Source organism: Sorex fumeus, unplaced genomic scaffold, assembly GCF_029834395.1.
Source record: "Sorex fumeus unplaced genomic scaffold, SorFum_2.1 ptg000024l, whole genome shotgun sequence".
NCBI classification, from domain to species: Eukaryota; Metazoa; Chordata; class Mammalia; order Eulipotyphla; family Soricidae; genus Sorex; species Sorex fumeus.
Window position 1 is genome coordinate 55,491,986 of NW_026606081.1, and position 26,326 is coordinate 55,518,311.

Below are 26,326 nucleotides of genomic sequence, written 5' to 3' on the forward strand. Positions count from 1 at the left end.
GTAGGGCCCCCTCTGCACGCCACTGAAACCCCCAAATACCGCTGCACATTTGTCCTAACACCCCCAGGAGCCTGATAGCTGAATGGTGTTGCCTGGAGCTCCTCCAGCCTGTCCAGGTTCTCCCTCACTCCACCCAATGGACCTCACTGGCCTCAGGTGAGGGACGCTGTTGCACAGCACCCATCCAGCATCCCTTGGCCCCACAGCTCTAACAGTGGCCACCAGTGCTTTCTGACCTCTGGACATTTGTACTGTACAGTGGGTCCAGATCCCAGGCCCACAGCTGTAAAGGTGGCGGACCTGCTGCCTGTACGCTAGCTGGTCCATGGAAGGCCACTGAAGACCCCTGCTCGGAGCCAACAGCAGGACCCCGCCACCTGCACTGCTCTTGGGGCACCTCACACCTGCGGGCTACCCATCCTGCCACACGCAGGGCGCTGCCCAGTGACAGCTTGGAGAAAGCAGCAGCTGCCACCATGCCACCCCCTGGCTGGGGAATCCTCCCTCCGCAGGGCTAGGGGTCACAGCACCCCACTCCCTGCGTGGGGCCCGTCTCAGCTATTGGTCTCCAGCCACTCTGACAGCTCTCACACGTGCCCGACCCAGCAGCCAGCCCCAGTGCTCGTCAGCCCTGCACAGGGCCCGGGACTCAGGGGGGCGCCCACTGGTCCGCACAGGTTTAATGTGTAAAAGACACACAAGTTTCTCACAGAGCCAAGGGTCGGTACAGAGGGCTCCAGGGGAGCCGATCCCGTTCTCCAGCTCCCACTGTCCTCGGGGAAGCGCGGGCGGGACTGAGGGCGCATAGGCACCCAGAGGTTCCTCTGTTCTCACTGTTTCTGCAGATGAGGGTGCTCACACCTGTGTCCTGGCTGAACCCCCATTTCAGAGCCTGGAAGAAGGCTGGTGGAACACGGAAGGGTGCCCCGCGGCCCGACATTCCGAGGGGCCCTAGTGGTCCACTTAGACAGTGAGGCACATGGCCTGCCACGATCACAGATCCTCCCTTGTGCTGCCCACGCGGCCCTCGGCCTTCGGGGCTGGCGTGCCTGCCTTCTTCTTGCCCTTGGCTGGCTTGGTGCTGTTCTTCTCCCGGCCACCTCCACCCTTGCCAGGGTACACCTGTCCCTCCAGAGTCACGTCGGCACAGCGGTCCTGCCCCACCAGGAAGTCCTTGATCTCCCAGGCGTAGCTACCATCTCGGAGCATGAAGATGGCTCGGTCCGCACCCACGATGAACCTTGGGAGGGAGCAGCAGTGAGCAGATGTGTGTGGACAGGCCTCAGACTCTGCCCTGGGTTCAGGAGCCTAGCCAGCGGGAGGGGCTGGGCCACCACCAACACTGTCCTGGCTCCTGGGTCCAGAGGGGACGACGGCAGAGAAGCAGACAAATGGCTTCTGCTGCCAGAGGCTGGAGAGCCACTGGCCTCCAAGGTCATAGGCCGCCAGCTCCAGGACGGAAAGGGACCCAAGGGCAGGACAAACTGCTGGCTGAGGCGTGTGCCCACCCACCAGGTCAAAGGAGCAAACAGTGGGTCTGGGGGCCCTGTGGTGGCAATGGGCTCCATTCCTCAGGAGCCTGACCCCCAGCCATGGGTTCCCTGGAGGGTTTCCTCAGCTTATGAGAGCCTCTCACCCCCAAGACAGGGCTGTCAGCGAGGCAGGGGAGGGGAGTAAGGGGATCCCCCAGCTGCAGCTCAGGGCTGAGCGCAAAAGCCTGAGGAGGGGAGTCCCCTGTGTCCCTGTTATGAGCACAGCTGCACACACATCTGCCCCCAGGCCCCAGAGCCATAGTGCCCACTGTCTGTGAAAAGTTGTGTTAGAGTTGCAAAGCCCCCCGCTAGGGAGCCTCACCTCTGCACATCGTAGTTGGCATTGAACAGGCTGCCCTGCCAGAGGCTGGTGATCTCCTCTGTCTCCTTCTCCGTGGGGTTCCCGGACACGGTGACGAACATCATGAGCGTCTTCCCCTTCTTGGTCATCTTCAGGATGCTCTCAGGCTTGCCGGGGTCGATCTGGGAGAAGTCAATGGGAGCGGCTGGGCGCTTGTGCTCGGGGAGGTCACCTTCCTCGATGTCATCATCCTTCTGTGGGGGAAGACAGCAGCCCCAGTCAGAAGTGAGCCAGCACAGAACCCTCCTCCCAGGTCCTGGTTCCTGTCTCTGCTAGGGCACCACACTGGACAGGGATACTGCTGTGCCTGCTGTCACAGGGAGGCAGGAGCAGATGGCCAAGGCCCAGCAGTTGGTGGGACCTGCTGGCAAGCCCCACTAGAGCAGATGTCTGGGGGTGTGGCTCTGCTATGGCCAGAAGGCTGGCTGTGGACGAGGTGGAAGTTCCATCCTGCCTGGTGTCACAGCTGTGACACGACTGGAAATCTGCTCTTGGCCACATGGTGAGGCCCCTGTTGTATGCCACACAATACCCTGCTTGTCCTACACTCTGCTCTTGGGGACACACCTGTCTTCTCCAAACACTGCCAGACCTCGATGGCGCTACCACCAGAGGGACCTGCAGCCTCTAAGTCCACTTTTCTTCTGTGGCGTGGAAGGCACGCACAAACACAAGCCCCAGGTCCCAAAGGACAACCAAAATGTGAAGTCTCGCCAGCACTCGGGACAATGCGTGGCCCCCAGAACTACTTCCTTCCACTCATGCGTGTGTATGCTGGTTGGAGACGTGGTGGATAGATCTGTCACTGCTGGAAGTACCCTGTCATTGTACCCCCAAGCACCCTAGCCATCGCTCACCCGTTTTGAAGTTTCCCACACCCCTAAAGCAGCCAGCAGCCCCCCACACCCAGATCTGCTCCAGGCCCCGCTGAATGGGGAGGGGGGCGTTGTAGCCACCTTCAATTTCTAGACTCAGCCCTTGTTTGGGGCAGAGGACGAGCTCTGGCTTCTGGTTCTGTCCCTGGGGCAAGAACAGGGTTTGAGTGGAAGGTACCAGAGGGAGGAACTGCGTCTGACAGAACCAGACATATAGAGAAGCCCAATTTGTGGGGTGTCGACCAACACTACTCCTTGACTCGGCAGCCCTGAGGAGTTAGGATCTGGCTCCAGGGAGAAGACCCCAGTTTCTCAGAGCAAAGCTCCTGCCCCCTCCCCTGCATGCCCCTCTCCCCATCCATCCCCCAATCACCACCCAGTCCCCTGTAACTCTCAAGCAGAACTCCTTCCCCTGGTAGTTCTCGCTGGCCAGGGCCCTCTGTCAGCTTGGTGAAGGGCAGAGTATGACCACAGGGAGGTCCTGCTAATCTGCTGTATGACCTGAGGCAGATTACTTAACTTCTTGGTCTCCAAATCCTGCTACAAATCAAGCGAGATAAGCCCTCCTGCCTCAGCTGGGGCAGTGGGTTCAATTAAATGATGCTCAGGGTAGCCCTGCGGATAAGACCGCCCAGCTGCAATGATCTCTGCCGCAGACGCCCCTGCTCTCCCAGCTCTCCCACAGCCCACTCCAAACCCGGCCAATCTGGCTGCAAGCTTAGCTCCAAGCTATACGGAGGTGTCCACTGCTCTTAACAAGGCCTTGGAGCTAAAGCACCCCCTTCTGGGAATATCCCGGGGAGGCAGAGGGGGCTGGGCACTTCAAATACAACGAAAACCAGCAGGGAACCCCAAAGGGGCCCTCAGGGATGAGACCTGGGCAATCCAACCCCTCAAATGATCGGAGGCTGCACTTTCCCTTGGACGAGAATACGGTACCCGCAGCATCCAGGCCTCCCGACGGTTCTCACCGCCGTCCCCGCTCCTCCCAGAGGCACAGTCTGGACAGCGGGCACGGGGCGTGCAGCGCCCTGCTCGGATCCCGCAAGCCCCCCCTGCTCCGAGCGCATCGCAGGGAGTCGCAGCCCGATCCCCCCGGCCTGCCCCAAGGCAACGCGTGGGACTAAGCGCCCGATCCCCCCGGCCTGCCCCAAGGCAACGCGTGGGACTAAGCGCCCGACCCCCCCGGCCTGCCCCAAGGCAACGCGTGGGACTAAGCGCCCGATCCCCCCGGCCTGTCCACAGTGTAACACGTGGGGCGCCACACGGCCTCCACGCCTCCGCCACACACGCGCGCATCTGCTGCGGCTTTGCGAACGCCACCCGCGCCCGCCACTGTCCCCCGGTCCTCCCACGCAGGGCAGGGGCCGTGTCGGGGGTCGGCGGGTCCCCAGCGGAAGGCGCGCGCACCTCCCATTGCTCCAGGAGACGGGCCATGTCCGCGTCGTTATAGTCGCGAATATCCTTCTTCTTCCGCGGCGGTGGGGTCGCCTCGCCCGCCGTCCCTGCCGGGCCCTCCGCCGCGAGGGCCCCAGGAGGCGGCGGCAGCAGCAGCAGCAGCAGCAGCAGGTCAGAAGTGCCGAGCAGCAGCAGGGCCGCGAGCGCCCGCACGGAGGCCGCCATCTTCGCCGCGCCGCGCAGCGACCCCGCCGCTACAGGCGTGACCTCGCCCCGCTCCCCGAGCACGTGACCCGCGCGCTCCGGAGCCCCGCCCCCGCCTTGCCCCGCCTACCCCACGCCACCTGACCCGCGCGAGTCGCCGGCCGCGCCCCCTGCCGGAGCCCGGGCAAGGCCCCGCCCCGCCCCGCCCTCTCTCCGCCCCGCCCACCCCACGCCACCTGATCTGCGAGAGTCGCCGGCCGCGCCCCCTGCCGGAGCCCGGGCAAGGCCCCGCCCCCGCCCCGCCCACCCCACGCCACCTGACCTGCCTGAGTCGCCGGCCGCGCCCCCTGCCGGAGCCCGGGCAAGGCCCCGCCCCGCCCCGCCCCCTCTCCGCCCCGCCCACCCCACGCCACCTGACCTGCCTGAGTCGCCGGCCGCGCCCCCTGCCGGAGCCCGGGCAAGGCCCCGCCCCGCCCCGCCCTCTCTCCGCCCCGCCCCCCCCACGCCACCTGATCTGCGAGAGTCGCCGGCCGCGCCCCCTGCCGGAGCCCAGCGAGGCCCCGCCCCTCCGTGCCTGTGGCCCCGCCCTCCAGCCCTGCTAGCCAACCAGCGCCCGCCGCGTCGCGGGTCTCGGCCTGCCGCTGCAGTTCCGTCCTCCGGCGGCCGAGGCCCCGCCCGCGACAAGCCCCGGTTCCCGGAAGCTCCGCCTACGGGTCGTGCGCCGGCGGCCCATTTCCGGCCCTGAAATTCCGGCGGGTCCAGCCCGCCCCGAGCCCTCGCCGGCCCTGGGTCCTGTGACGTCAGGTGGAGGCGCGTCAGGTAGGGCGTCTAGGGCTGCTGAGCTCGGGGCCCCCCTGCCGGCCCGCAGATCTGAGCAGTGCGCCTCGCCTGGGCCGTCGGGTCCTGTCTTTTCACCCGAGGCTGAGTCGTTACATCTGGTTCTTGCTGTGAAACCCTCCAGTTTGGGGCCCGAGAGAACGCACAGCGGGTGAGGCGGCTGCCTTGCACTAACCGATCTGTCACTGCTGGAAGTACCCCCGGTACAAGATTTGGTCCCCCGGTCCTGCCAGCAGCCGTCCCTGAGCCAAGAGGAAGCCCTGAGCCCAGCTAGGGTGTGGTCTCCAAACAAAACCAAAACCCAGATTCCTCCCGTTTTAAACAGAAGTCCGCTGCTTTCTTAAAAAATGTTGAATTACATCAGAAAGACCCAACTTTTTTTTTTAACTGTAGTTGTAAAGTATTTCTAATTGACATAACACCAAATCCTCTTGGAGGAGGTCAGGTAAAAGTGTCAAGGCTTGTTCACGGAACCTAGAAAGCGGCACCCTCTGCTGGCATCATGTGCCATCAGTTCATTTCCCATGACCTATATCTGCTTATTACCAGTGTCCCTCCTTCACACAAGAACTCCTTTAACTTCCTTATTCCTACCCTGTAGGACTGGAGCAATAGCACAGTGGGTAGGGCATGTGCCTTGTACGTGGCTGACCTGGCTGACCTGGCCGGTCCAGGTTCGATTTCTGCGCCCCTCTCGGAGAGCCTGGCAAGCTACCGAGAGTATCTTGCCCGCACTGGCAAGCCACCTGTGACGTATTCGATATGCCAAACACAGTAACAAGTGTCACAATGGAGACGTTACTGGGCCCACTCAAGCAAATTGATGAACAACCGGAGGACAGTGATAGTGACAGTGATAGTATATTATGGGCTGTGTTGTAGCGCCCAAACTTCATTTGCTAAAGCAAGACCCCCAGGACTGTACTTCAAGCTGAGCCTTTAAAGTGATAAATAAACTGGGGGGCTGTGACTCATTATTAGAGCACATGCCTGACAGCTGAAGCCCTGTTTCCACCACAGCACTATAAAAATGATAGACCATGAAAATTAGGTGTGGGGGGCCCACACGGAGCACAGGGCGTAAGGCCAGGGCCCTTGTGTGCAGCCAACCCTTGTTGGATCCCCAGAACCACCAAATGGGCCCCCTGGAGACTCAGCACTGCTGGGTGACCCGGGCTGCACCACATCTCAGACCCTCACGTTGAACCTGGTTGGCCAGGTATCAATTGGAGTGGTCCCCCAACCACATTGGGAGGAAAACCTCAACCTGCTGTGTACAAACAGATCCTACAGTTAAGAAAGAAAAGGACTTTTTTTCCTAGCTGAAAAATGATTATGACAGCCCCCAGGATAGAGGTGGGGGCAGTGAAAGGCAGTCCAACCTCCCAGAGCTGAGGGGGAAGGTGACTGACAGCTGCCCAGTATAGAAGGGGAAAGTGATTGACAGCCCCAGAGCAGAGGGGGGAGGTGATTGACAGCCCCAGAGCAGAGCCGGGAGGTGATAGCCCCCAGCAGAGGGCAGGGAGGAGCTGGACAGACACGCTCCCCCCCACCCTTGGGAACAGGCAGGTTATAGTGGTTGTGTCCTTACCTCTTGACCACACCGCAACTGAGCACACGGCACAGAGGTGCCAGGGGTTCACATATGTCCATCTGCCCTGTCCAGGCCAGGAGGCTCCCAGGAGTGGCAGCTAGGGTGCTCCTGTCACTGCAGGGGCCCTGCTGTGTGGGGTTGGTGGAGGTGCTGAGTAGTTCTTGCCTTTTCTTCCCTACAGGATGCTGGAAAATATGTCCCAACTCACCAGCCTGTTGGGGAAAGGGGGTGAGAATTGCCCTGGGTCAGCACCCACACACCACATAGCACGCTGGACCACTATTGGAGAAACTTCCCAATCTCCCAGATCATGGGCTCTGCTCAGATCCACGTGGCCAGTGCTGCTGGTCCTGGACACAGACTCCAGGTGAGCAGGCACAGAGGCTGGAAAGTGGGGTCAGGCCGGGCCAGCGAGCAGGATACACTCTTGGAGGGTGACCACTCGCCACATAGGCAGCGGTCAGCCACTGTCAGCTAGTATTGGAGGCATCATGGAGGGATGGACGGGGTGTGGAAGGACCTCTTGGAGGATGGCCAGAAGGAAGGCCTGGCATACCACACACATGTCTGGGCAGCGTCAGAGCCAGAGCCCCGCCCCACGGCCTCCCTCAACCTGGCAGAGCTGGCAGGAAGGAAACTCAATCACAGGCACAGTCGGGGAGTGGGCCGGATTTGGGCAGCTACCCCTAAAGTCCCCAGAAAGTACAGGTAGATATAGGGCCAGTGGAGGAGGTCTGCAGAATCAGGATAGTGTCACTGGGAAGAGCACAGATTTCAGAGTCTACCATGGGGGCCCGGACTACTACTACACCCAGAGAAAAACAACACTCCTTCACCTATAACTGTGTGCAGCTTCCAGAACACTCTGCCCACAGCTGCTCGTCCTGCCTTTCAATCAGTCCCATCTCTCCACCCCCTCAACCTCCTCACTTCCACTGATTGGCACAGGGGTTGTGGGGCTGCCTGGTGCCCCTTCACCTCCAGTCCAGCTTCAGCACGACTTGAGCTTTCCCCCTCCTTCCCTCGCTCCCTACTTTCCATTTCTGCAAGCAGGACTCTGCATGTCACCTTTGGCTCATATTGTATTTGAAATTGTTTTGTGTGGTGGGCCGAGGGGGCATGCTGGGATTCAGCCCAGGGCCTCACGGATGCAAAGCACCAGCTGGGCTGTGGCCCTCTCCCTGTCCTTCGGTTTTATTCTGCAGGGGTGGCAGGAAGCCAGTTCCAGAGGTACTGCCCCAGACTCCTTTCCCCTGCCCCCAGGGAGCTTGAGACCCCCATCTGCAACAGGCACCTCCCCTGGTTGCTCCATGCTGATTCTGCCCTCTGTTTGCCTACCGAACAGCAGAAGCCAGCTTGTCTTCCTCTTGTTCTGTGTTGTTGGGGCCATTAGGGACACAGTGCCCTGCTGAGATTGAACTAGGCCAGGCATGTGCTCCAGCTCCAGAGGAAAGTGTTTTGTGTTCTGGGCAGGGGTGGGGAGCAGGGGCAGAGACTGGGTGGGCTCTGGGTGCCCCTTCCTGGGAAAGTGCACCCACTCAGGGCTAGGGCACTGCCCTCTCTTGGTCTGGGTCAGAAGAGACTCAGGGCCTCCCCACCGTCCTCAGGTGTGCTCAGACCTGTCCCCAGGTCCGCGCAGAAGGATGGTACAGGTGGCCTCAGGTGAGGCAGGCCAGGAAGCAGAGGAGTGGGGGGCAGGGGTAGGTGGGAGGGGACTGGGACCCAAGGCCCTGTCCCAGAGCAGCTCTGTGAGTGAGGCCTGCACTGAAACTCCTGCCCTTCTTGCTCATAATAAACTTGGGAACTAAATAGGACAAGGTGCTATTCCTGGGTTACCATGGAGAGAGCGAGTGTGTGCCATGCATCAGCTGCTCCTCGCTCCTCCGGGGACGTGCCCTAGACAAGGGCTGGGAGTTCACCAAGTCCCTCATGTGGGGAATCTTCTAGATTTGGCCCCTAAGGTGGAGGCCGGCAGAAGGCCTCTCCTTTTTGTCTTCGTGGTTGTGTCCATGAAGGGACTCGGGGCCCTTTCTCAAACCTAGTGGGTCTGGAGGAGTCACTCTGGGGTCATTCTGATGCTTTTTGGGTAGAGGGGGCCACACCCCGTGGTGCTCAGGGGCCACTCTTGGCTCTCCACTCGGGGATCACTCCTCGTGGGGATCAGGGACCATATCTGTCTACCATGGGCTAGAATCTGGGCCGACTGAGTGCAAGGCAAACACCCTACCTGCCGTCCTATTGCTCCGGCCTCCCCCTGATTTTGGTTTGGAGGTTACACCCTGAGTTTTTAGGGATTATTGCTGGGGTGCTCAGGGACCATACAGTGCTGGGGATAGAACCTGGACCTGCAGAGGGCCGCTCCAGCCCCAAGGCAGTAAGCACCACTGTCCTCAAAGAAAAGTGACTCTGCGTCTCCGGAGGGGATGGAGGCTGACCCTTTCCTAGTGGGGGCAGGGCCAGTTTCAGGACTGGGGTGTGCTGCTCGCCGGAAACCCTGGCTCGAACCACTTCCTGGGGCTGAGCCCACCCTCTGCAGGTCCTCAGTTTCCCATCTTTGAATCACACACAGGTCTCTGTGGACTGTCACTCGGCCGGTCTCAACCGCGCCGGCGACCTCAGCCCCCCGAGTCCTCACGGGCACTCGGGAGCCAGTTTTCCAGCGGCGGGGGACAGCGGGAAACCGGCGGCCCAGGATGGCTGGGGGCCGCACCTCGAAGTGCGGTGGCAGCCCCGCGAGCCTTTAGGAAGGCGGTGGGTGCGGTCAGCTCAGGCAGCATCCTGCCTCGAGGGCAGGGAACCGGCCAGGTCCCGCGGGAAGGCACCCGCGCGTCCCTTGTGGCGGAGAACGGGAGGCCTCGGGCCAGAGCCGCGGGACGGGAGACGGGGAACCCCGGGTCTGGCCGGGCGCTGACGTCAGGCCGGGGCGGCGGCGCCCCGGCGCCCCGCGCCGCCCCCTCCCCCCACCCGGCTTCCCGGGGGAGGGGCCGCGCCCCGCGCCAGCATCCGGGAGGCTGGGGCGGGCGGCGCGCGGGAGAGGAAGCGGGCGGGGAGCGGGGCGGAGACGCCGCCCCGAAGGCTGCGATAGGCTCGGGCGGCGCGGGGCTGGCGGCGCGGGGCGAGGGCGCCCCGGGGCGGCGCGCGGCGGAGGCGGCGAGCCCGGCCCGCGCCCCGCCCTTCCTCCCAGTTGCGGCCGGCGCGCTCGGAAGTTGGAGGCCGAGGACGATGGCAGGAGCCGGGGCCCGGGCGGGCCAGCGCCGCGCCGCGGGGCCCCTGTGAGTCGGGCCGGCCCGGGAGACGCGCGCGCGGCCTCCGATGCGCCGCGCGCGGGGGCGCCGGGGAGCGCAGCCGCCGCGGGCCCGAGCCGGGGAGGCCCCGGGCATGGACTCGCGCCCGCCGCCAGCGCCGGGCCCCGGGGCGCGCGGGGCGGGCGGCGCCCAGTGATCCGGGCCGGGCGCGAGCGCAGCCGGGCCGCCGCCCGCCCGCCGCCGACTGGGCGCGGCCACACCCTCGGCTTCTCCCGGCGGGAGGACGAGATGCGCCCCGGGCCGGGGGCGCCCGGCGGGGTCGCTCCGCGCCGAGCCCACGTGCGGCGCTGACAGCGGGGTCGCCGGAGCCGCCGCCCGCGCCCCTCCCCGAGGACCGGCTGCGGATTTCAAAGAAAGGAAGGAAGGAAGGAAGGAAGGACAACTCCCAGTTTCCCCCGCCCGCCGCGCGGCCGGCCATGCCCAGGAAGGCGGCGGCGGCGGCCCGGCACAAGGGACTTTCCTGGCCGCGCGGGCCGTGAGCGCGCGCCCGGTTCATGGTTCCTGCCGGCCGGCCCGGAGCCCCGCCGCCGCCCGCCCGCCCCGCGCGCCCCGCCGCCGCCCGCCGCCCGCCGCCCGCCGCCGCCGCCGCCGCCGCCGCCCCGCGCGCCCTGCCCGCCGCGCTGCATGGCATGATGGTGCGGCGGGGGCGCCGCGGCCCGGGCCAGCTGACGCGCGGCGGTGGTAGCGGGCTCCCCAGCGGCATGCCAGTGCCCCCCGGGCGCGATGGCTAGCGGCAGCGCCGGGCAGCCCACCGGCGAGGCGGCTTCCCCGGCTCCCCCCGCGAGCGCCGGCGGCGGGGCCGGCTCGCAGCCGCGCAAGAGGCTGGCGGCCGTGTGCGACCACTGCAAGGGCAAGATGCAGCTGGTGGCCGACCTGCTGCTGCTGGCGAGCGAGGCGCGGCCGGTGCTCGTCGAGGGCCCCGCGGCGGCCGGCGCCGAGTCCTTCGAGCAGTGCCGGGACACCATCATCGCGCGCACCAAGGGGCTCTCCATCCTGACGCACGACGTGCAGAGCCAGCTCAACATGGGCCGCTTCGGCGAGGCCGGGGACAGCCTGGTGGAGCTGGGCGACCTGGTGGTGTCGCTGACCGAGTGCTCGGCGCACGCCGCCTACCTGGCGGCCGTGGCCACGCCGGGCGCGCAGCCCGCGCAGCCGGGGCTGGTGGACCGCTACCGCGTGACGCGCTGCCGCCACGAGGTGGAGCAGGGCTGCGCCGTGCTGCGCGCCACGCCGCTGGCCGACCTGACCCCGCAGCTGCTGCTGGAGGTGTCCCAGGGCCTGTCGCGCAACCTCAAGTTCCTGACGGACGCCTGCGCGCTGGCCAGCGACAGGTCCCGGGACCGCTTCGCGCGGGAGCAGTTCAAGCTGGGCGTCAAGTGCATGAGCACCAGCGCGTCGGCGCTGCTGGCCTGCGTGCGCGAGGTCAAGGCGGCGCCCAGCGAGCTGGCGCGGGGCCGCTGCGCGCTCTTCAGCGGGCCCCTGGTGCAGGCCGTGAGCGCGCTGGTGGGCTTCGCCACCGAGCCGCAGTTCCTGGGCCGCGCGGCCGCCGTGAGCGCCGAGGGCAAGGCGGTGCAGACGGCCATCCTGGGCGGCGCCATGAGCGTGGTGTCGGCCTGCGTCCTGCTGACCCAGTGCCTCAGGGACCTGGCCCTGCACCCGGACGGCGGGGCCAGGATGGCGGACCACCGGGACAGGCTGCGGAGCTCGGCCTGCGCCGTGTCGGAGGGCTGCACCCTGCTGTCTCAGGCTTTGCGCGAGAGGTCTTCGCCCAGGACTTTACCGCCCGTGCATTCCAATTCTGTGAATTAGCCCCGGACTGAAGGAAGCTCCTGCCCCCACCCCTCCATGTATACCAAAGAGATCACAGGTGAAGCGCCCCTCCCCACGCCCCCACGCGCCGCCCCGCCCCATTCCTTTGAACCCCCCTGGAGGATCTTCCAGAAGGCAGGGACCACGCACCTGGAGGGAGGGGCCCTGGGCCCACCGCGGCCTGTGCCTGTGGACCCCGGAGATGGCCGATGGGACATCTGGTGGCTGTGCCTCCGACCCCGCCCTGGCTTCCCCTCCAGAATTCCTCAAACTAAACCTTCTGATGAATCTCGGGCAGGAAGGAGGTCGTGGGTTCATTTTGGGTTGGTTTGTTTGGGTTCGGCTTTTTTTTTTTTTTTGGTCTTTGTTTTCTGATAAAAGAAAAGGTTACCTCAGTTCTCCCTAGACATGGATGTAGCTACCTTTATTGTCTGTTGTTAACTTTTCCGGCAGTGGAGTTGGGTCAGGAGTACCTTGGTGTGCAGAGAATCTGCTTTGCCATCTGGTTAGCAAACGGAGAGGGGAGGCGGCTGTGAGTGTGTGTCCTGTTTTTTTAATTTACATTATCGAGTGATTTCCCTCCCGCCCCGCCCAATGTCAAGTTTTTACCTTGCATGTACTGGAGTATTTATTTCATCTATTAAAATGTTATGTTTCTCAGATGGCTTTTGGCAGTCATTGCTGCTTTTCAATGATCGTCTGTTGGGCGGTGCTGGCCCTCAAGCCAGCTGCTGCTGGACCTCCCCTTTCCCACTGCGTCCTGGGGAGTGGGTCTGAGCCCCGATATGGGAGGGAGAGGCAGCGAGAGACAGGGACCGCTCCTCGCCCGGGGTCTGTCTTGTCTTCTCTCCCCCTTTGTCTCTGCGTCTCTGGCTTGTGGGCACTGCTCCAGCCATGTGGCTTGTGTGCCTGGCATCCTGCGACTGGACCTGGGCCAGGCAAATCGGCTCCAGGGGAAGCAGAGGGGGTCTCCCCGCTGCCGGCTGGGGTGGCGTTCTGGGACGGTGCCTCGGTGCAGATTGCTTTGATAAAGGGGATTTGGAGTCACTTGAAGGTCGGTGCTTTCTGCAGGTATCAGACAGCTTCGGGGGGCAGGGGTGTCTGGTTGTGCCTGGTCCCGGAGGGACTTTGCTCACTCAGCTGGACCTGATTGGTCCACATTTGGCCGAGTCCAGGTTAACCACCCGCCCCACCTGACCCTTCCCAAGGGCAGAATGCTGGCCTGCTTTCCACTCCCTGTCACATCATCTGGGAGGTTCCCCCAGGACCAAGGAGAAGTGCTGTTTGCCTGAGTGCGTGGGAGAGAAGGAAGGCTGCGCAGCACAGAACATCTCGCTCAGCGCTGAGACCTGCCACTCCCCTGGGCTTAAGGGTCACACCCAGCGGTGCTCAGGGGACCATGTGGGATGCCAGGGATCGAACGCGGGTCGACCCCGTACATGGCACACACCTTCCCTGCTGTACTATCACTCCAGCCCTGGGCTTAAGCTTCAGCACCATCTTTGTTTTCTTTTCATTTTTTTCTGCCATGCCCAGCGATCTCAGGGCTTGCTCCTGGTGGGACTAGAGGGACCATGGGGGATGCCGGGGATCAAACCCGAGTTGGCCACGTGGAAGATAAGTGCCCTCTGTACTGCTGCTCTGGCCCCCTAAGTGTCCTCTTTCAGTGGAAGTAACCCGCAATGCTGAACCTTTCTGCCAGGACCCTGCCCCTGAGACACTGCTGAGTGCCACCCGAGTCACAGCAAGTAGAGGCCTGATTTGTGAGGGGGGAAACAAGGACTGCCACTCACTCCTGGACTCAGCTCCAGTAGAAGCAAGAAGTAATATTTACAGGAAAGTAGAGAGGCAAAAAAAAAAAAAAGGGTGACTTTCCCTATGGACCTCAATGTCACTAACTGGCTACCAGGTCCCTCATTCTTAGCTTTTTGCCTTAGAGGGGCCATCTGTGGCCCTTAGCACTGCCTCTGTGTCTGGGGCAGCCAGCCCAGCCCAGGCTGTTCAGGTGGGCACAGTTTCAGCAGGTGTGTAGGGAAGGGGCAGGTGGGAGCAGAAGGAGGAGCAGGTGAGAGATGGGAAAAGAGAGGGGAGAGCTGGTATGCTAGAGAAGCAGGTAGGAGGGGGAAAGTGTGAGGGATGGGAGGAGGGGGAGAGGAGGAACAGGTGTGTGGGAGGAGCGTGTGAGGGAAGGGGGAGGATGGGGAAGGATCAGATGGGAGGGGAGGAGCAGGTGAGGAAAGAGAAGGGGAGTATCAGGTGAGGGAGGAGAGGGGAGGAGCAGAGGGAGGATCATGGAAGGGAAGGGATGAGGGGGAAGGGAGGAGCAGATAAGTGTGGGAGGGACAGGCGGAAGGGGAGGAGCATGTGAGGGAAAGGAGGAGGGGGATCGAGTGATGGGGGAGGGAAGGGGAGGGGCAGGTACTGGCTTGGCACCTCCTTCCAGGGGGCATCAGCCAGTGCTCCTGTGCCCTGGAGCTGGTTCTGGACACCCATCTCCTGCTGCAGATGTGAGGACCTCTGGGCTGGACCAGGGTCTTGGTGAGGCCAGTGGACATCCTGCGCTCACTGGAGCATCCACTCAGGTTCCTCCCTGCCCTGCTTGCCCCACCCCCACCCCAATACACACACACACACACACACACACACAATGGCTTGCTGGGTGCTGGGAGCCCAGGCCCCAGTGTGGTGGGACAGAGGAACTGTTAGGCCCAAGACCGCAACTATGGGAAGAAGCAGGGGGCTCCCTGCTGAGAAAAGCAACTCTGCCTCCTCAGCCTCTCCTCAGGGTCTCTACTGGCTGGGCTCTCACCAGAGAGCGTAGGGGCGTGCAGGAGAGTATAATGGCATCTTGTGTCCTGCTTCTGTCTCTGCATGTCTGTGTGTGTAGAAGTGCATCACTTAATCACTTAACTTCCCGTTAGTCGTCGATTTGCTCGAGCGGGCGCCAGTAACGTCTCCATTTGTCCCTGTCGCGTGCTAGTGTAGCCCAATGGCATCTGTTCGCTCCGGGAACATGAAGAGCCTCAAACCGATCGTTCATGATCTTGACGAAGAAGTCTGACCATCTGGTAGGTGGGCGGCACGTGGTCTTTTGACATCCTGTGGAATCCAGTCGGTAACAGCTCTAGTCCAGCGGTCGTCTTTAAATCTCATTACGTGACCAGCCCACCTGATTTTTGACACCTTGGCAAACGAGACAGCCTCCCTGATTCTTGATCGTCGACGGATGTCGGAACTCCGGATTCTTTCTCTCTCTATGTATGTAGAAGTGCATACATATGGGCATATCTGCATCTCTATAAGTGTACGTGTGTACCTGTGTGTGTGAGTGTAGGTGCATGTGTGTGTCTGTGTACATATATATAGACATGTGTCTGTGCGTGTTGGAGTGTGTGTATGTATGTTTCTCTGCCTACCCCTATCCACATGTCCACAATTTTTGCAGGGGGAAGGGCTGAGCCACATCCAACAGTGCTCAGGACTTAGCCTTGGCTCTGCTCTCAGGGATCAATCCTGGCAGGTCTCAGGAGACCCTGTGAGCCCAGGAGATTGAACCACTGTGCCCCCCCATCTCCCCTGCCCTCCCTGTCCTGGAGAGCCAGCCTAGAGCTGTGAGCACCTTTCGTTCCAGCAGGAGTGTGCCCTTGGGGCTGTGGGCTTGGGAGGGGCTGGAGGGGCTTCACTTTGCCCAGCCTGGCCTCACTCTGCTGCCGGCCACCACCAGACCATTGCCAGCGCAGCTCTGGGTTCCTGTGTCTGCTCTCCAGCAAATCTTTGTCTCGGTTTAAGGAATCAAACGTTTTAGGACGAGCGAATGAAACCAGCCACCTGGCGCTGCTTTATTTCCATGTGAAGGACTCACAGGTCGGACAGAGAGAGGAAAGGGCCCTGGGCTGGAGCACCCCAGGCCTGGCGGGGGGGCGGGGCGAGCCTACACCTGCCAGAGCTGGTAGCCAAGAGGAGAGGTGGGCAGGAGAGTCGTTTCTGGAAAGGAAGGAGAGTAGATATCCACTTAGTTGTGGGTCAGGGCCATGTGTGCCTGCATGGAGCATGGCATGAGTGGGTCTGCTGCTCCCCTGAACAGAGAGGTGCCTGGCGCATTCACTATTGCCCCCCTCCTGGCCTGCACTGCTGGGTCAGCTCACTCACCTCTTCAGCCAGAAGTCCCGGGGAGTCAGCGGTGTTCCCAGGAGAGCTGGTACTGGTGCAGGAGCCTGTTGCTGGAGTTGGAGCTGGTGCTGGAGCTGGAGATGGTTTAGGTATTGGTGCTAGAGCTGGTGCTGGTACTGGAACTGGTGCTGGATATGGTGCAGGAGCTGGTGCAGGAGCTGGGGCTGGTGCAGGGCTGGAGCCAGAGATGGTGCATCTCTAGAGCTGGTACAGGAGCCAGAGTTGGAGCTGGAGCTGGTGCTAAAGATGGTGCAAGGCTGGTGCTGGAGCGGGAGCTGGTGCTGGTTGGGTGCCAGGCCTGCAGACTGCTTGTTACTTCCTGTCCCTGAGCCCAGAGCCCAGGCGGCTATCACCTCTGTGGATCCCTGCTTTGCTTGCCCGCTGCCTTTTCCTTCAGTAATTTTGATACCTTCCCCCCCACCCCCCACCCCAGTGGGAGAAGAGCTTCATCTCTTGTCCATTTGGAACCCTTTCCAATACTGCTGTTTCCTTTGGGGTCTGTGTGCATGTACAGATGTGTCTGGCATGTGTGTTTATGTGCATGGAATCATTACGCACCTGCCACTTTGGGAAGCAGAAGTTATGCACACAGGGACAGCAGCTTTCTCAGTGTTGTCCAGTATCCGGCACACCTGAGCTAGCAGACAGCTGATAAAAATCAGCCTCCAAGGGGTGGAGTGCAGGCCTGGGCCCTGATCTGTGGCACCATATGGCCCCGAGCATTGCCAAGTGTGCCCACTGGGCCCCTCTCAGGCATGACAGCCTGACTGAGCCCTGGGCCCTGAGCACTGCAGGGGAGAAGCTTCTGAGTCAGCATGAGAAGGGTGCAGGGTAGGTCAGGGAGGGACGTGGGCATGTTGACCTCAAAGGCTAAGTGGACACTGCCCTGGAGAGCACTGCATGGGTGCAGCCATGTGTCCTGTTAGGATTCCGGCTCAGTCCGACACCGGTCCCCGGTCAGCAGAGCTGGGGGCAATAGCTTCAGCATTTTTTCTGATGGCTGTTGGCTTCCTCTTCCGGCATGGATGGACAAACTCCGAGACATCCTCAGGCCACAGCCGCTGGGTAAATATTTTCCCCACTGTTTCTGTGCCTCACACTTCCTCCTGTCTCAGTTCTCGCTGAAGCTCTTTTGGGTCTCACTGTGGCCTGAGAAAGACAGCCTGGGGGGCCCCAAGCCTGCAGTGATTTCCCCTGGTTCCCTTTTCACGGTGAACTCCCTTCAGTGTAGCCTGGGCTGAGGGCATTGGGCAGATGTGACATGTCCCCAAAGAGGTCTCTGGAATCGGCTCTAAAATCCAGCAAAACTCAGCCCTAAGGACCCTGTTAAGTCCTCCCAGAGAGAGCTTCCTGGAAGGACCAGATGCAGGGTCTTTCACCCGCATCCCTGGCGGTGCTTAGGGGATCCGAGACCCGGCCTGTCTCCTTCCAGAGCCTTCTCTACATATGTTCTCCAAAGGTTAATGATCTCTGGCTTACCCTCTAATTCAACACCTCCCCATTTTCTTTTCCTTTTTTGGAGGGAAGGGGCGCCCACACCCAGCAATCTTAGAGTTTTCTCTTGGCTCCGAGCTCAGGGATGACTCTGGTGGAGATCGGGGGATCAGTATATGGTGCTGGGAGTTGAACCCACTTGGCTGCAAATCAAGCCCCTTGCCCACCATCTTTGCTCTCCAGCCCCTCTGGTTTATTGTTCATTCTGGTGGTGTAGGAGCCCAGTGCCCTGCAAGGCATGTAATATCCTCCAGTGCCGCCTCCTGCCCTGCTTTCTCTGGACACTTAGATGAGGTCATCGCAGAAGGCAGCTTTTCAGGGTGCCACTGTGCCCCCTCAGGTAGTTGAAGGTCACCGGTGGCTTTCCTTTTCTGGCCTCTAGTGGAAGGAGGAATCTGGGGCAGTTTCTATGGGTGGAGTCCAGGGCTCTGTACCGTGGGATCATCCAAGAAATCATGGGAGTAACTGGCAGGAAGGACCGCTAGCCATGGCCGTGGAGTTGGAGGCACTAGTGTGACTCAGTGGAGCATGTCCATGGTCCCAGGGGCTGCTGCTTGGGGACTGAGGCCACATGGAGAGGGCCCAAGAAGCTGGCTCTTGTCTGGAGTCTGGAGGCTGTGGTTTGGCAGATGTAGGGCATGTGCGAGTATGGACAGATGGGAGGATGGCAGGGAGGGCAGCATCTTAGGTGCTGCTTTATAGACCCAACCCTTGGACATTTGTCTTGGTCAGTTTTAGTTTTCCTGGGCTTGACTGGGAATGAGACCAACCAGACCTGCACAGGCCAGGTAGGAACCTTTGGTCAGCATTGAGTGGTTTGGGGCCTCTTCCAGAGCTAAGGACCACGTGTGGCATGGGCCGCCACCCTCTCCCTTCCTGTCCAGGCTGGACCAGCCCAGGATGCTCCACGTTCAACAGGAAACTGGGTCTGTGCTAGCTGAGATGATTCCACTGTGGCAGGCCCCAAGTCCTCTCTGTTTCCTGGGAAAGGAGTAAGGGAGGAGGCCAGGGTCTGCGAAAATGCTGGAGTCCAGTGGACAGCTTGTCTCTGGGCCAGAGAACTGGGGCACCGAGCTCCAACCCAGTCCACAGGGGCAGGGTCCTTCCCACACAGCCCAGGAAGGACCTGGACAGGTGGAATGTGAAGAGCCTACAAGAATCCAAGTCTGTCTCACAAATGTCGAGCCCAGCTTCATAAAGTTAGGGACCAGCCTGTGAGATTAGAAACCATCCATATGAAGCTAGTGACCATCCACGTGGGGTTTGGAACCATCCATAAGGTTAGGGCCAGCCACATGAAGCTAGTGACCATCCCTGTGAGGTTTGGGACCATTCATGAGGTTAGGGAAGAGCCATATGAAGTTAGGTTCCATGTGAGGTTAGGGTCCATCCCTGTGAAGCTTGTGAGCATCCATGTGGGGTTGGGGACCAGCTATGTGAGGTTAGGGATGATCCCCATGAAGCTAGTGACCATCCGTGTGGGGTTGGGGCCAGCCATGTGAGGTTAGGGACCATCCCTGTGAAGCTAGTGACCAGTCATATGGGGTTTGGGACCAGTCACATGAGGTTAGAGACCAGCTACACTGACCCTCAGGGTTTTGTTCTCTGGACTGGAGATGGGCAGACATCAATCCCTCTCCTGGGTCCTGACCCAGGAGAGGGACTGACCAGCCTTCCCTGGAAAAAGCAAAGCAGCCCAGCCATTGACCAGCCCCAGTCAGTTTCAGCTGACTCTGACCATCCCAAACTAGACACAGGTTAATTCCAGCCAGTCCAGCCGAGCTCCAGAGCACCCCCGATTAGCCCCAGGCCAACCCCAGTCCAGCAAGAGCAGCCTCAGATCAGCCCTAACCCGTTCCAACTAGCCCCGGGCAGCCCAGATCAGTTTCAGCCAGTCCTGACAAGTTCCAGTCAGCCGCAAACTAGTTCAGACGAGTCCAGACCAGTTCCTATCTAGCTGTGCGCCATCCAGCGCTGGGTAGTGGAGGTTCAGGCTGGTGGGGCCCTGGGAGCTAGCACAGATAGTGGTTTTTTTTATAGGGGTTGTGGGTAAGGAAGGCAAGGAGGCCCCTCTGTGGGGCCTGCTGCCAAGTGGCTTCTCTGCTGTGTTTCTGTTCCGCAGAGCAGAGGGAAGGAGGGGTCAAGGCGGGGGTGGGGTGGGGTTGTCACTGCTGCCGCCCCCAGGGCTGGGAGGAATGGGGTGCACACTTCCCACCACTCCCCAGCGCTGGGTGGATGAGAGGGGCTGTGACTTCCTCCCACATCGGAACTTTAGCTCCCAAAGGGGAAGCAGGACTTATCTTCAGGGGCAGGTGACCCAGGGACCCTGCCCCATCCCCTGCCCCATCCCCTGCCCCCGCACCAGGCCACACAGTGGGGGGATACTGGCCAGTCAGTGGGGGTGGGGGTATTGGGGTCTCCTTACTGGAACCCCTGGCTGCCTGATTGGAGACAGGGCGGGGACACCTAGCTCTGCGACCTGCAGCTCTGCCAGAGGAAGCCCCTCTCCAGGCCCAGAACATTCCGGCAGGAAGGAAGTCCCACCCCGGCGGGGAGCGCTCGTGAGTGCCTGTTCTGACCTCAGCTCCAAGCTCCGTCCAGAGCTTCTTGGTCAGAAACCAGAGACCCGGACGCACCCCTCTTTCTCCTCCTCGTCTGACCATTCTCTTCTTGTTATTGGGGTGCAGGAGGGCTCTGCTCCCTGCTGGACCCCAAGCGGGCACCCGGACTGCACCTGTGGGCCAGGAAGACACTCCAGAGCTGGTCCCAGTGTGAAAGCGGGTGGGGTCTACCGGGGTGTGGCACTGGCTTCCTAGGTCAGCGCCTCTGCTCAGTCCCACGTTTCCCCTGCAGTTTCCCCTGGCTGACCATCCGACTGTTGGGTGTCTCCATGCTCAGGGCCATCACCAGGGTGCCTTAGTGAGGGGCACAGTTGTGCTGTGGAATTCCTGAGTGCCCTGAGACCTCAGGTGGAGAACAGCCTGGCGAGAGGGTGGCGGGTGTGGACTCTGGGCTTGGGGGCTGATCTGAGGTTGTACCCTTGCTCACAATGCCCCTGGGGGCCGCATACCCAGTTGCACTCTGGGATCCCCAAAGTCAGTGCTGGTGGGATTGTGTGCAGTGCATGTGGGCCAGTGCTGTGAGTCAGACTCGTGACTTCAAGCTTGTAAGATGGGTGGTTTGGCCCCTGGGCCCCTTCTTTGGTCCTCAACATGAAATGATACTCCACTTTTTTCGTTTACAGATATTTTAGGTGGGGGAGGCATACCTAGCAGTTCTCAGGACTTACTCCTGGTTTTGTGCTTGGGGAACCAAAATGTGGCATCAGGGATTGAACCCAGGTCAGCCGCATGCAAGGCAAGTACCATGCCTGCACCACGCCTGCTGTACTATTTCTCTGGCCCTTCCCCCATGTTTTTTGTTTGTGAGCCACACCTCTTGATGTTTAGGGGTTACTCCTAGCTCTGTGCTCAGGAATTACTCCTGGTGGTGCCCAGGGGACCATATGGATGCCGGGGATGAAATCGAACCTGGGCTGGCCGTGGGCAAGGCAAGCGCCCTCCCTGTTGTACTATTGCTCATTCTCCTTATTGTTTTACTCACTTGAACTTCCAGTCCCACCTCTGGCCTCCTGGTGGCCTGGGGTCTGCCCCCTGATGAAGTTGCCTGCAGATACCCCAGCCCCTCCTCGTTGCCTGGGGTTTGGGGTCTGGCGCAGCTGGTGGGCTCCAGGAACGAGCTTCCAGCATTTGACCAATTCCTCCTGCCGCCCAGCCAGTGCAATCCACAGACCCACTCCTTAGGGATCCAGGGCCTGGGTGCGTCGCATGTCTGGAGGCAGCGAGGCCGCAGGCAGCATCTCCCTGACCCCCAGCCCCACCCAGGAAAGGAAAGGAGGCCTGTAGTCGATCTCCTGCGGGAAGCGGCCCTGCTTTCGGCTCACGTTTGAGCGGCTCTCAGCCGCTCTTCCGTTAGGAGGGAAGAAGAGTTCTGTTTCGGGACAGGCGCTCCCTGTGAGAGGCACTGTGCCATCCCCACCCCAGCACCCTCGGCTGGGTCCTGGTCCCTGCCAAGGGGGTGGAGCGTTCCACATCTGGTCACACGAGGGCGCTGTTGCACAGACCTGGCCCCGAACTTCCCCATCCCCCCTCTCTGGGCCAGATTGACCCCCAAGCTCCTAAGGATGACAGCTCCCCAGTGAAGGGGTAGACGTGGCCAGGACCCTGCAACAGCGCGGTGTCTGTCCGAGACCCAAACAAGGGGCGTCTTGGGTGACTTCCCTGGGAGTCTGAGCGCTCTCGGGGGCACGCTAAGGCTACACCCCGTGGGGGGACAGCTGGAAATGAACCGCGCGCCCAGGTCTGAGCCGAAGCGACTGAGGCTGCATGCCGTCCCCCGCGCGGGTTTTGCAATTCGACCCTCCACTCCGTGCCGGGGCAGCGGCCGCGCTCACCGATTGGCCGGCGCGCCCAGAGTGGGCGGGGCGGCGGGCGTCGTCATGGAGACGGACCAGCCAACAGCCCGGCGGCCGGCCGGGCGCTGGAGTCGGCGCAGTCATGGCGCAGAACCTGTATAATCCGCGGGTTCTGTTGGGCAACTGGAACGAGGATTTGTTCCTGGAGGAGGTAGGGGTGTAGGAACCTCCAGACCACCCCTCGTTCTGCCCAGCGCCCCTCAGCATCCTTGAACGCAGGGCCAGCCCTCAGCCCTCAGATATGCCGCGAGCCTCGACCTCCCACCCCGCTTCCCCAGTCCCCCATCACCGGTTTCTCCCCCTTTCCAGGTGGTTGCAGTCATCCCACGAGGGCCCCTGGGCCCCAGGTGTCTGTCAGTTACATGGTCTGGGGGCCCCAAGGGGCACGGCGGTTCCCTAAGGTGACTGCCTGTCTCTGCAAGGGTCTGGGTTCTCCCCAATTATTTCCTGCAGGGCTCAGACCTTCCCAACACTTGCCTTACACTCCAGCCTTACACTCCACCGCCCCCCCACCTCCGTTCTGACCCTGGGTTTTTTTTTTTTTTGCTTCACATCCAACGATGCGCAGCGGTTACTTCTGGCTCTGCACTCAGGAATTACTTCTGGTGGTGCTCGGGGGACCATATGGGATGCCAGGGATCGAACCTAGGTTGACCGCGTGCAAGACAAATGCCCTACTCGCTGTACTATCACTCCGGCCCCCAGACCCTGGTTTGAGCCCCAGATATGACTTGTTTCTTTCAAATCAGGACCTCATGAAAGATTTCTTGGAGAAGAGAGACAAGGGCCAGCTGCTCATTCAGAGAAGCCGAAGACTGAAGGAGACCCTTTTGAGGCCGGTAATTTCACTTTATTTTGATCCTGAGGCCACACCTGGCTGGTGCTGCTGGCTCAGTGCTCAGGGTTTGATTCAACAGTGGTGTTGGTGCAGGGGACATGGGGACCGTGTGCTGGCAAGGATTGAACCTGGGGCGCCCACATGCAAGGCCTGGGCTGTAGCCCTTTGAGCCAACTCCCAGGCCCAGTGATGGGTCATTTAAAACCCAAACATCGCCTCTAAGTCCCATCAAGCTAAGTGTGAGTCTGTTTGCTGAGCAAAGCAAAGTAACCCTTGTTACTTCATGAACAAGTTACCACATGGGAAACGCCAGGTTTGTCTTTGCTGCTGAAACAGTGTAGGCTGGAGAGATTGTTTGGGGGGTAGGGTGTGCTTGATGTTCAGTCCCCAACATCATAAGTTCTAGGAGATGGACACACCTCTGAGCACCCCCACCAGAAAAAAAAGGTGAAACCCACCATGAAACACCACCTTCCATGAGATCTTATGTGCTGTTCTCGGCCTTGCGTGCCCAAACCTGGGTGGTCTCAGTTTCCCAGTGAGATCGGGGGATGTGGGGGTGGCCAGGTCACTGCTGGTGGCTTTCAGGGAAGCGGAAATGATTCCCAGTGACTTCCACACACTTGATGATCCATCATGTGCAGTTAATGGGGGCCTCCACTTGGCATTCTGGGGTTGGTGTTGTTGGGGAAGGAGGAGGAAGGATTTGGGGTCCGGTTGTGTTCCTCCTGCGTGTTCTTGGGATGCCCCCTCTCTGCGTAGACAAAGCTGTCGGTGTCGGCGGACGGGTTCATCCACTTTGGCGACCAGGTACTGCTGGTGAACCCCAGCTATGAGGAGAAGGAAGCCGATCTGTTTCTGGGAGGGGACCTGAGCCTGTGCATGAGCCCCGATGAGATCCAGGCGTACCTGGCCCACGGCTTGGAGGTGCCCTGTGGCCTGAGCGCGGCACAGACTAGAGCCCCACTGGGCCGGAACACCTTCTGCGTGCTGAGGTGGGGGGGATCCCTGAAGCCTGGCCCAGGAGCTTCCTGCTGCCCCCTTGCTTTCTTTCCCAAGGGTTCCTCACCCATTCCCCCCTTACCCCCACCCAGGGGCCAATTTGAAAGGTTTCCCCAGTGGCACTGGGTGAGGGTCAGGAAATCCACTTCCTGCCCAGGGAGTGGGCTGTTGGCATTAGAGGCTGCTAGCTATCAGTGGGGGTGGGGGGAGGGGTGGCTGTGCCTGGTGATTGCCTCTATGTTCTGACCTTCTGCCTCTGTCTCCAGCACTGGAGAGGATGCTCCCATGCCGGGGAACGTGCTCAGATATGGGCAGGATTTCTGCCTGGGCACCACAGGGGGCTGCGAAGGCAGGATGGTGAGTGCCACACCCCGGGAAGCACAGATACTCCCACACTCTCTGGTCATCCCCGGGTGGTCCCTAGGGCTTTCCTTCCCGCTGAGTACAGTCAGGGGACTTTTTCCAGGGGAACACAGCCCTGAGGCTCCCCAGACCGCCCATGGGTTTGGGGTTCTCATTCAAGGCAGAGCAGATGAGCACAGAAGGGGGCTCAGCACGTGTGGTGTCCCTGCAGCTCTTCCTGTCCAGTGACCATCGGACGCTGCAACGGTCAACTCCACGCTCATGGCTGCAGGCTGTGTCCCTGGAGGCACAGCCGTCCTTCCTTAGTTGGTGGCAGGCCACCTGGCCCGACCCCAACATGCGGCTGGAGTATGAGGGCACCCCGGTGCAGGTGAGTGACCTGGCTGCTGCTGGAATCATCTGGAACTTCCAGGCAGCACCTCCTACCTCCCCCACCTGCCACCAGGTGGAGACCCAGGTGGGCTGCATCTCTTGTCTAGGGAAGGGAATTTGGCAGGTCCTGGCCCAGGGGACCAGTGGGCATGGGGGTCGTCCCTGCATTCTGTTGGAAAGGTGCTTCTACCCCAGAGTGCTGATTGGTTTGGGAGTGGCTCTGGGGAGCCATATGGCCTGGGCAGTGCACTGGGGCTCCTGCCTGGCCTCTGCCACTGATTCCCAGAGGGTCCCCCAGGTGGTGTCTGGGGTAACTGGAATCTCAACTTGCTGATGGGTGTGCCCATCTCCACTTTCCCAGGCCAATACCAGGCTTGTGCTCAGCCACCGGCACACCAACCGTGCACTGGCCGTGCACCGGCACCTCCCTCTCAGGTAGGCCGACTGTGGTGTAGACAGCCATGGCTGCAGCCACCAGCCCCGCACTGGCCAGCAGTATAGACAACCAGGGCCATATCCAGGCCCCCTACCCAGTGCTAGGTGCCCCTTTTTCTTCCTGGAGTCCCTGAGGGGCCCCACTTGGGGATACCCCGCAGAGACTCCCTGGGCTGGATAGGTGTGTTGTGGGGGCCTACACAGTTGCCCTGCTGTGACCCAGAACCCCCCCATTCTCCCAGGACCTACTTTGGAAAGGAGGCTGAGGTGGCTGCTCACACACACCTGGACACCCACAAGGTGGAGAAGCCACGGAACCACTGGCTGCTGGTGACCGGGAACCCCCGGGACGCTGGCTCCACCATGCTGGACGTGCCCCCACCACCAGCCCAGGTGCCAGAGACAGAGTAATCCCCCCCCCCCATAACCTCCCCTCCCCATGTTTCTGCCCTCCCTGGTGGAGGAATAAAGACTCTGGTACAGCGGAAACACCATCCACATGCCTATGTTCATTGCAGCACTATTCACCATAGCCAGAATCTGGAAATAACCTGAGTACCCGAGAACAGAGCACTGGATAAAGAAACTATGGCACATCTACACAATGGAATACTACACAGCTGTTAGGAAAAATGAAGTTATGAAATTTGCATATAAATGGATGGACATGGAGAGTATCATGCTGAGTGAAATGAGTCAGAAGGAGAGGGACAGATATAGAATGGCTGCTCTCATTTTTGGTATATAAAAAATATCTAGTAGAAGACTAGATGGGCAGGGAAAATAGGGGTTAGAAGGACAGTTGGAATCAACCACAAGTGTGTCGGGGGCTGAGGGTAGGTAAGATAGAGAAGAGACCAGTATGACAATACTAGCTGGGAATGATGACGCTGGACAAGCTCTGAGGGTTAAAAGTAAAGTAAAAGTAAAGTAAAGGCCCTCCCGTTGATCATCGATTTGCTTGAGCGGGCCCAGTAACGTCTCCATTGGAGACTTTGTTGTTACTGTGTCTGGCATACCGAATACTCTCGGTAGCTTGCCGGGCTCTCCGAGAGGGGCAGAGGAATCGAACTCGGGTCGGCCATGTTGGCTGCGTGCAAGGCAAACGCCCTACCGCTGTGAGGGTTAAAAGTAGGTAAGGGATATTCTTGATAACCTTTCAGTATCAGTATTGCAAACCACAATGTCCCAAAGGAGAGAGATATATACAGAGAGAGAGAGAGAGAGAGAGGAGAAAAGAGAAGTGCTGACAGAGCGACACGC

General features: G+C 60.8%; 4 protein-coding genes across 12 annotated transcripts in view; 2 read left to right on the forward strand and 2 right to left on the reverse strand.

Annotated features, from left to right (window-relative positions):
- The window catches only part of MTHFS (methenyltetrahydrofolate synthetase), a 162,575-nt gene extending 150,575 nt beyond the window's left edge, over positions 1-12,000 (reverse strand). The window contains exon 1 of the mRNA XM_056114446.1: positions 11,997-12,000. The gene's annotated coding sequence lies outside the window, so the exon portion shown is untranslated. The remainder of the gene's footprint in view (positions 1-11,996) is intronic.
- On the reverse strand, positions 147-4,436 carry MESD (mesoderm development LRP chaperone). Its single transcript, XM_056114431.1, has 3 exons — positions 4,179-4,436; positions 1,855-2,087; positions 147-1,240 (listed from the first exon to the last, which is right to left on the reverse strand). The coding sequence occupies exons 1-3, from the start codon at positions 4,389-4,391 to the stop codon at positions 994-996; spliced, it is 693 nt and encodes a 230-aa protein (XP_055970406.1). The 5' UTR covers positions 4,392-4,436; the 3' UTR covers positions 147-993.
- The window catches only part of LOC130023809 (cilia- and flagella-associated protein 161-like), a 59,765-nt gene continuing 38,384 nt past the window's right edge, over positions 4,946-26,326 (forward strand). The window contains exons 1-7 of one of the 9 annotated variants that reach the window (XM_056114420.1): positions 4,946-5,189; positions 22,803-22,892; positions 23,654-23,886; positions 24,160-24,250; positions 24,468-24,626; positions 24,990-25,063; positions 25,306-25,479. In XM_056114420.1, the coding sequence (XP_055970395.1) occupies positions 22,809-22,892; positions 23,654-23,886; positions 24,160-24,250; positions 24,468-24,626; positions 24,990-25,063; positions 25,306-25,474 (810 nt within the window). In that variant the 5' untranslated portion in view covers positions 4,946-5,189; positions 22,803-22,808 and the 3' untranslated portion in view covers positions 25,475-25,479. Of the gene's footprint in view, positions 5,190-7,084; positions 7,169-22,112; positions 22,205-22,802; positions 22,893-23,653; positions 23,887-24,159; positions 24,251-24,467; positions 24,627-24,989; positions 25,064-25,305; positions 25,480-26,326 lie in introns of those variants that run through there. The other 8 variants (XM_056114419.1, XM_056114418.1, XM_056114423.1 and 5 more) reach the window with 8 other exon arrangements.
- TLNRD1 (talin rod domain containing 1) lies at positions 9,918-12,575 on the forward strand. The gene has a single exon (XM_056114429.1). The coding sequence runs from the start codon at positions 10,830-10,832 to the stop codon at positions 11,913-11,915; it is 1,086 nt and encodes a 361-aa protein (XP_055970404.1). The 5' UTR covers positions 9,918-10,829; the 3' UTR covers positions 11,916-12,575.

Bases quoted from the DNA above. Each gene is read 5' to 3' on its own strand.
- MESD (XM_056114431.1), bottom strand. From the start codon at position 4,391: ATGGCGGCCTCCGTGCGGGCGCTCGCGGCCCTGCTGCTGCTCGGCACT. The intron at 2,088-4,178 runs GTGCGCGCGCCT...CTTCCCCCACAG, and splicing joins GTCTCCTGGAGCAATGGGAG to AAGGATGATGACATCGAGGA. The intron at 1,241-1,854 runs GTGAGGCTCCCT...CTCCCTCCCAAG, and splicing joins GCCAACTACGATGTGCAGAG to GTTCATCGTGGGTGCGGACC.
- TLNRD1 (XM_056114429.1), top strand. From the start codon at position 10,830: ATGGCTAGCGGCAGCGCCGGGCAGCCCACCGGCGAGGCGGCTTCCCCG.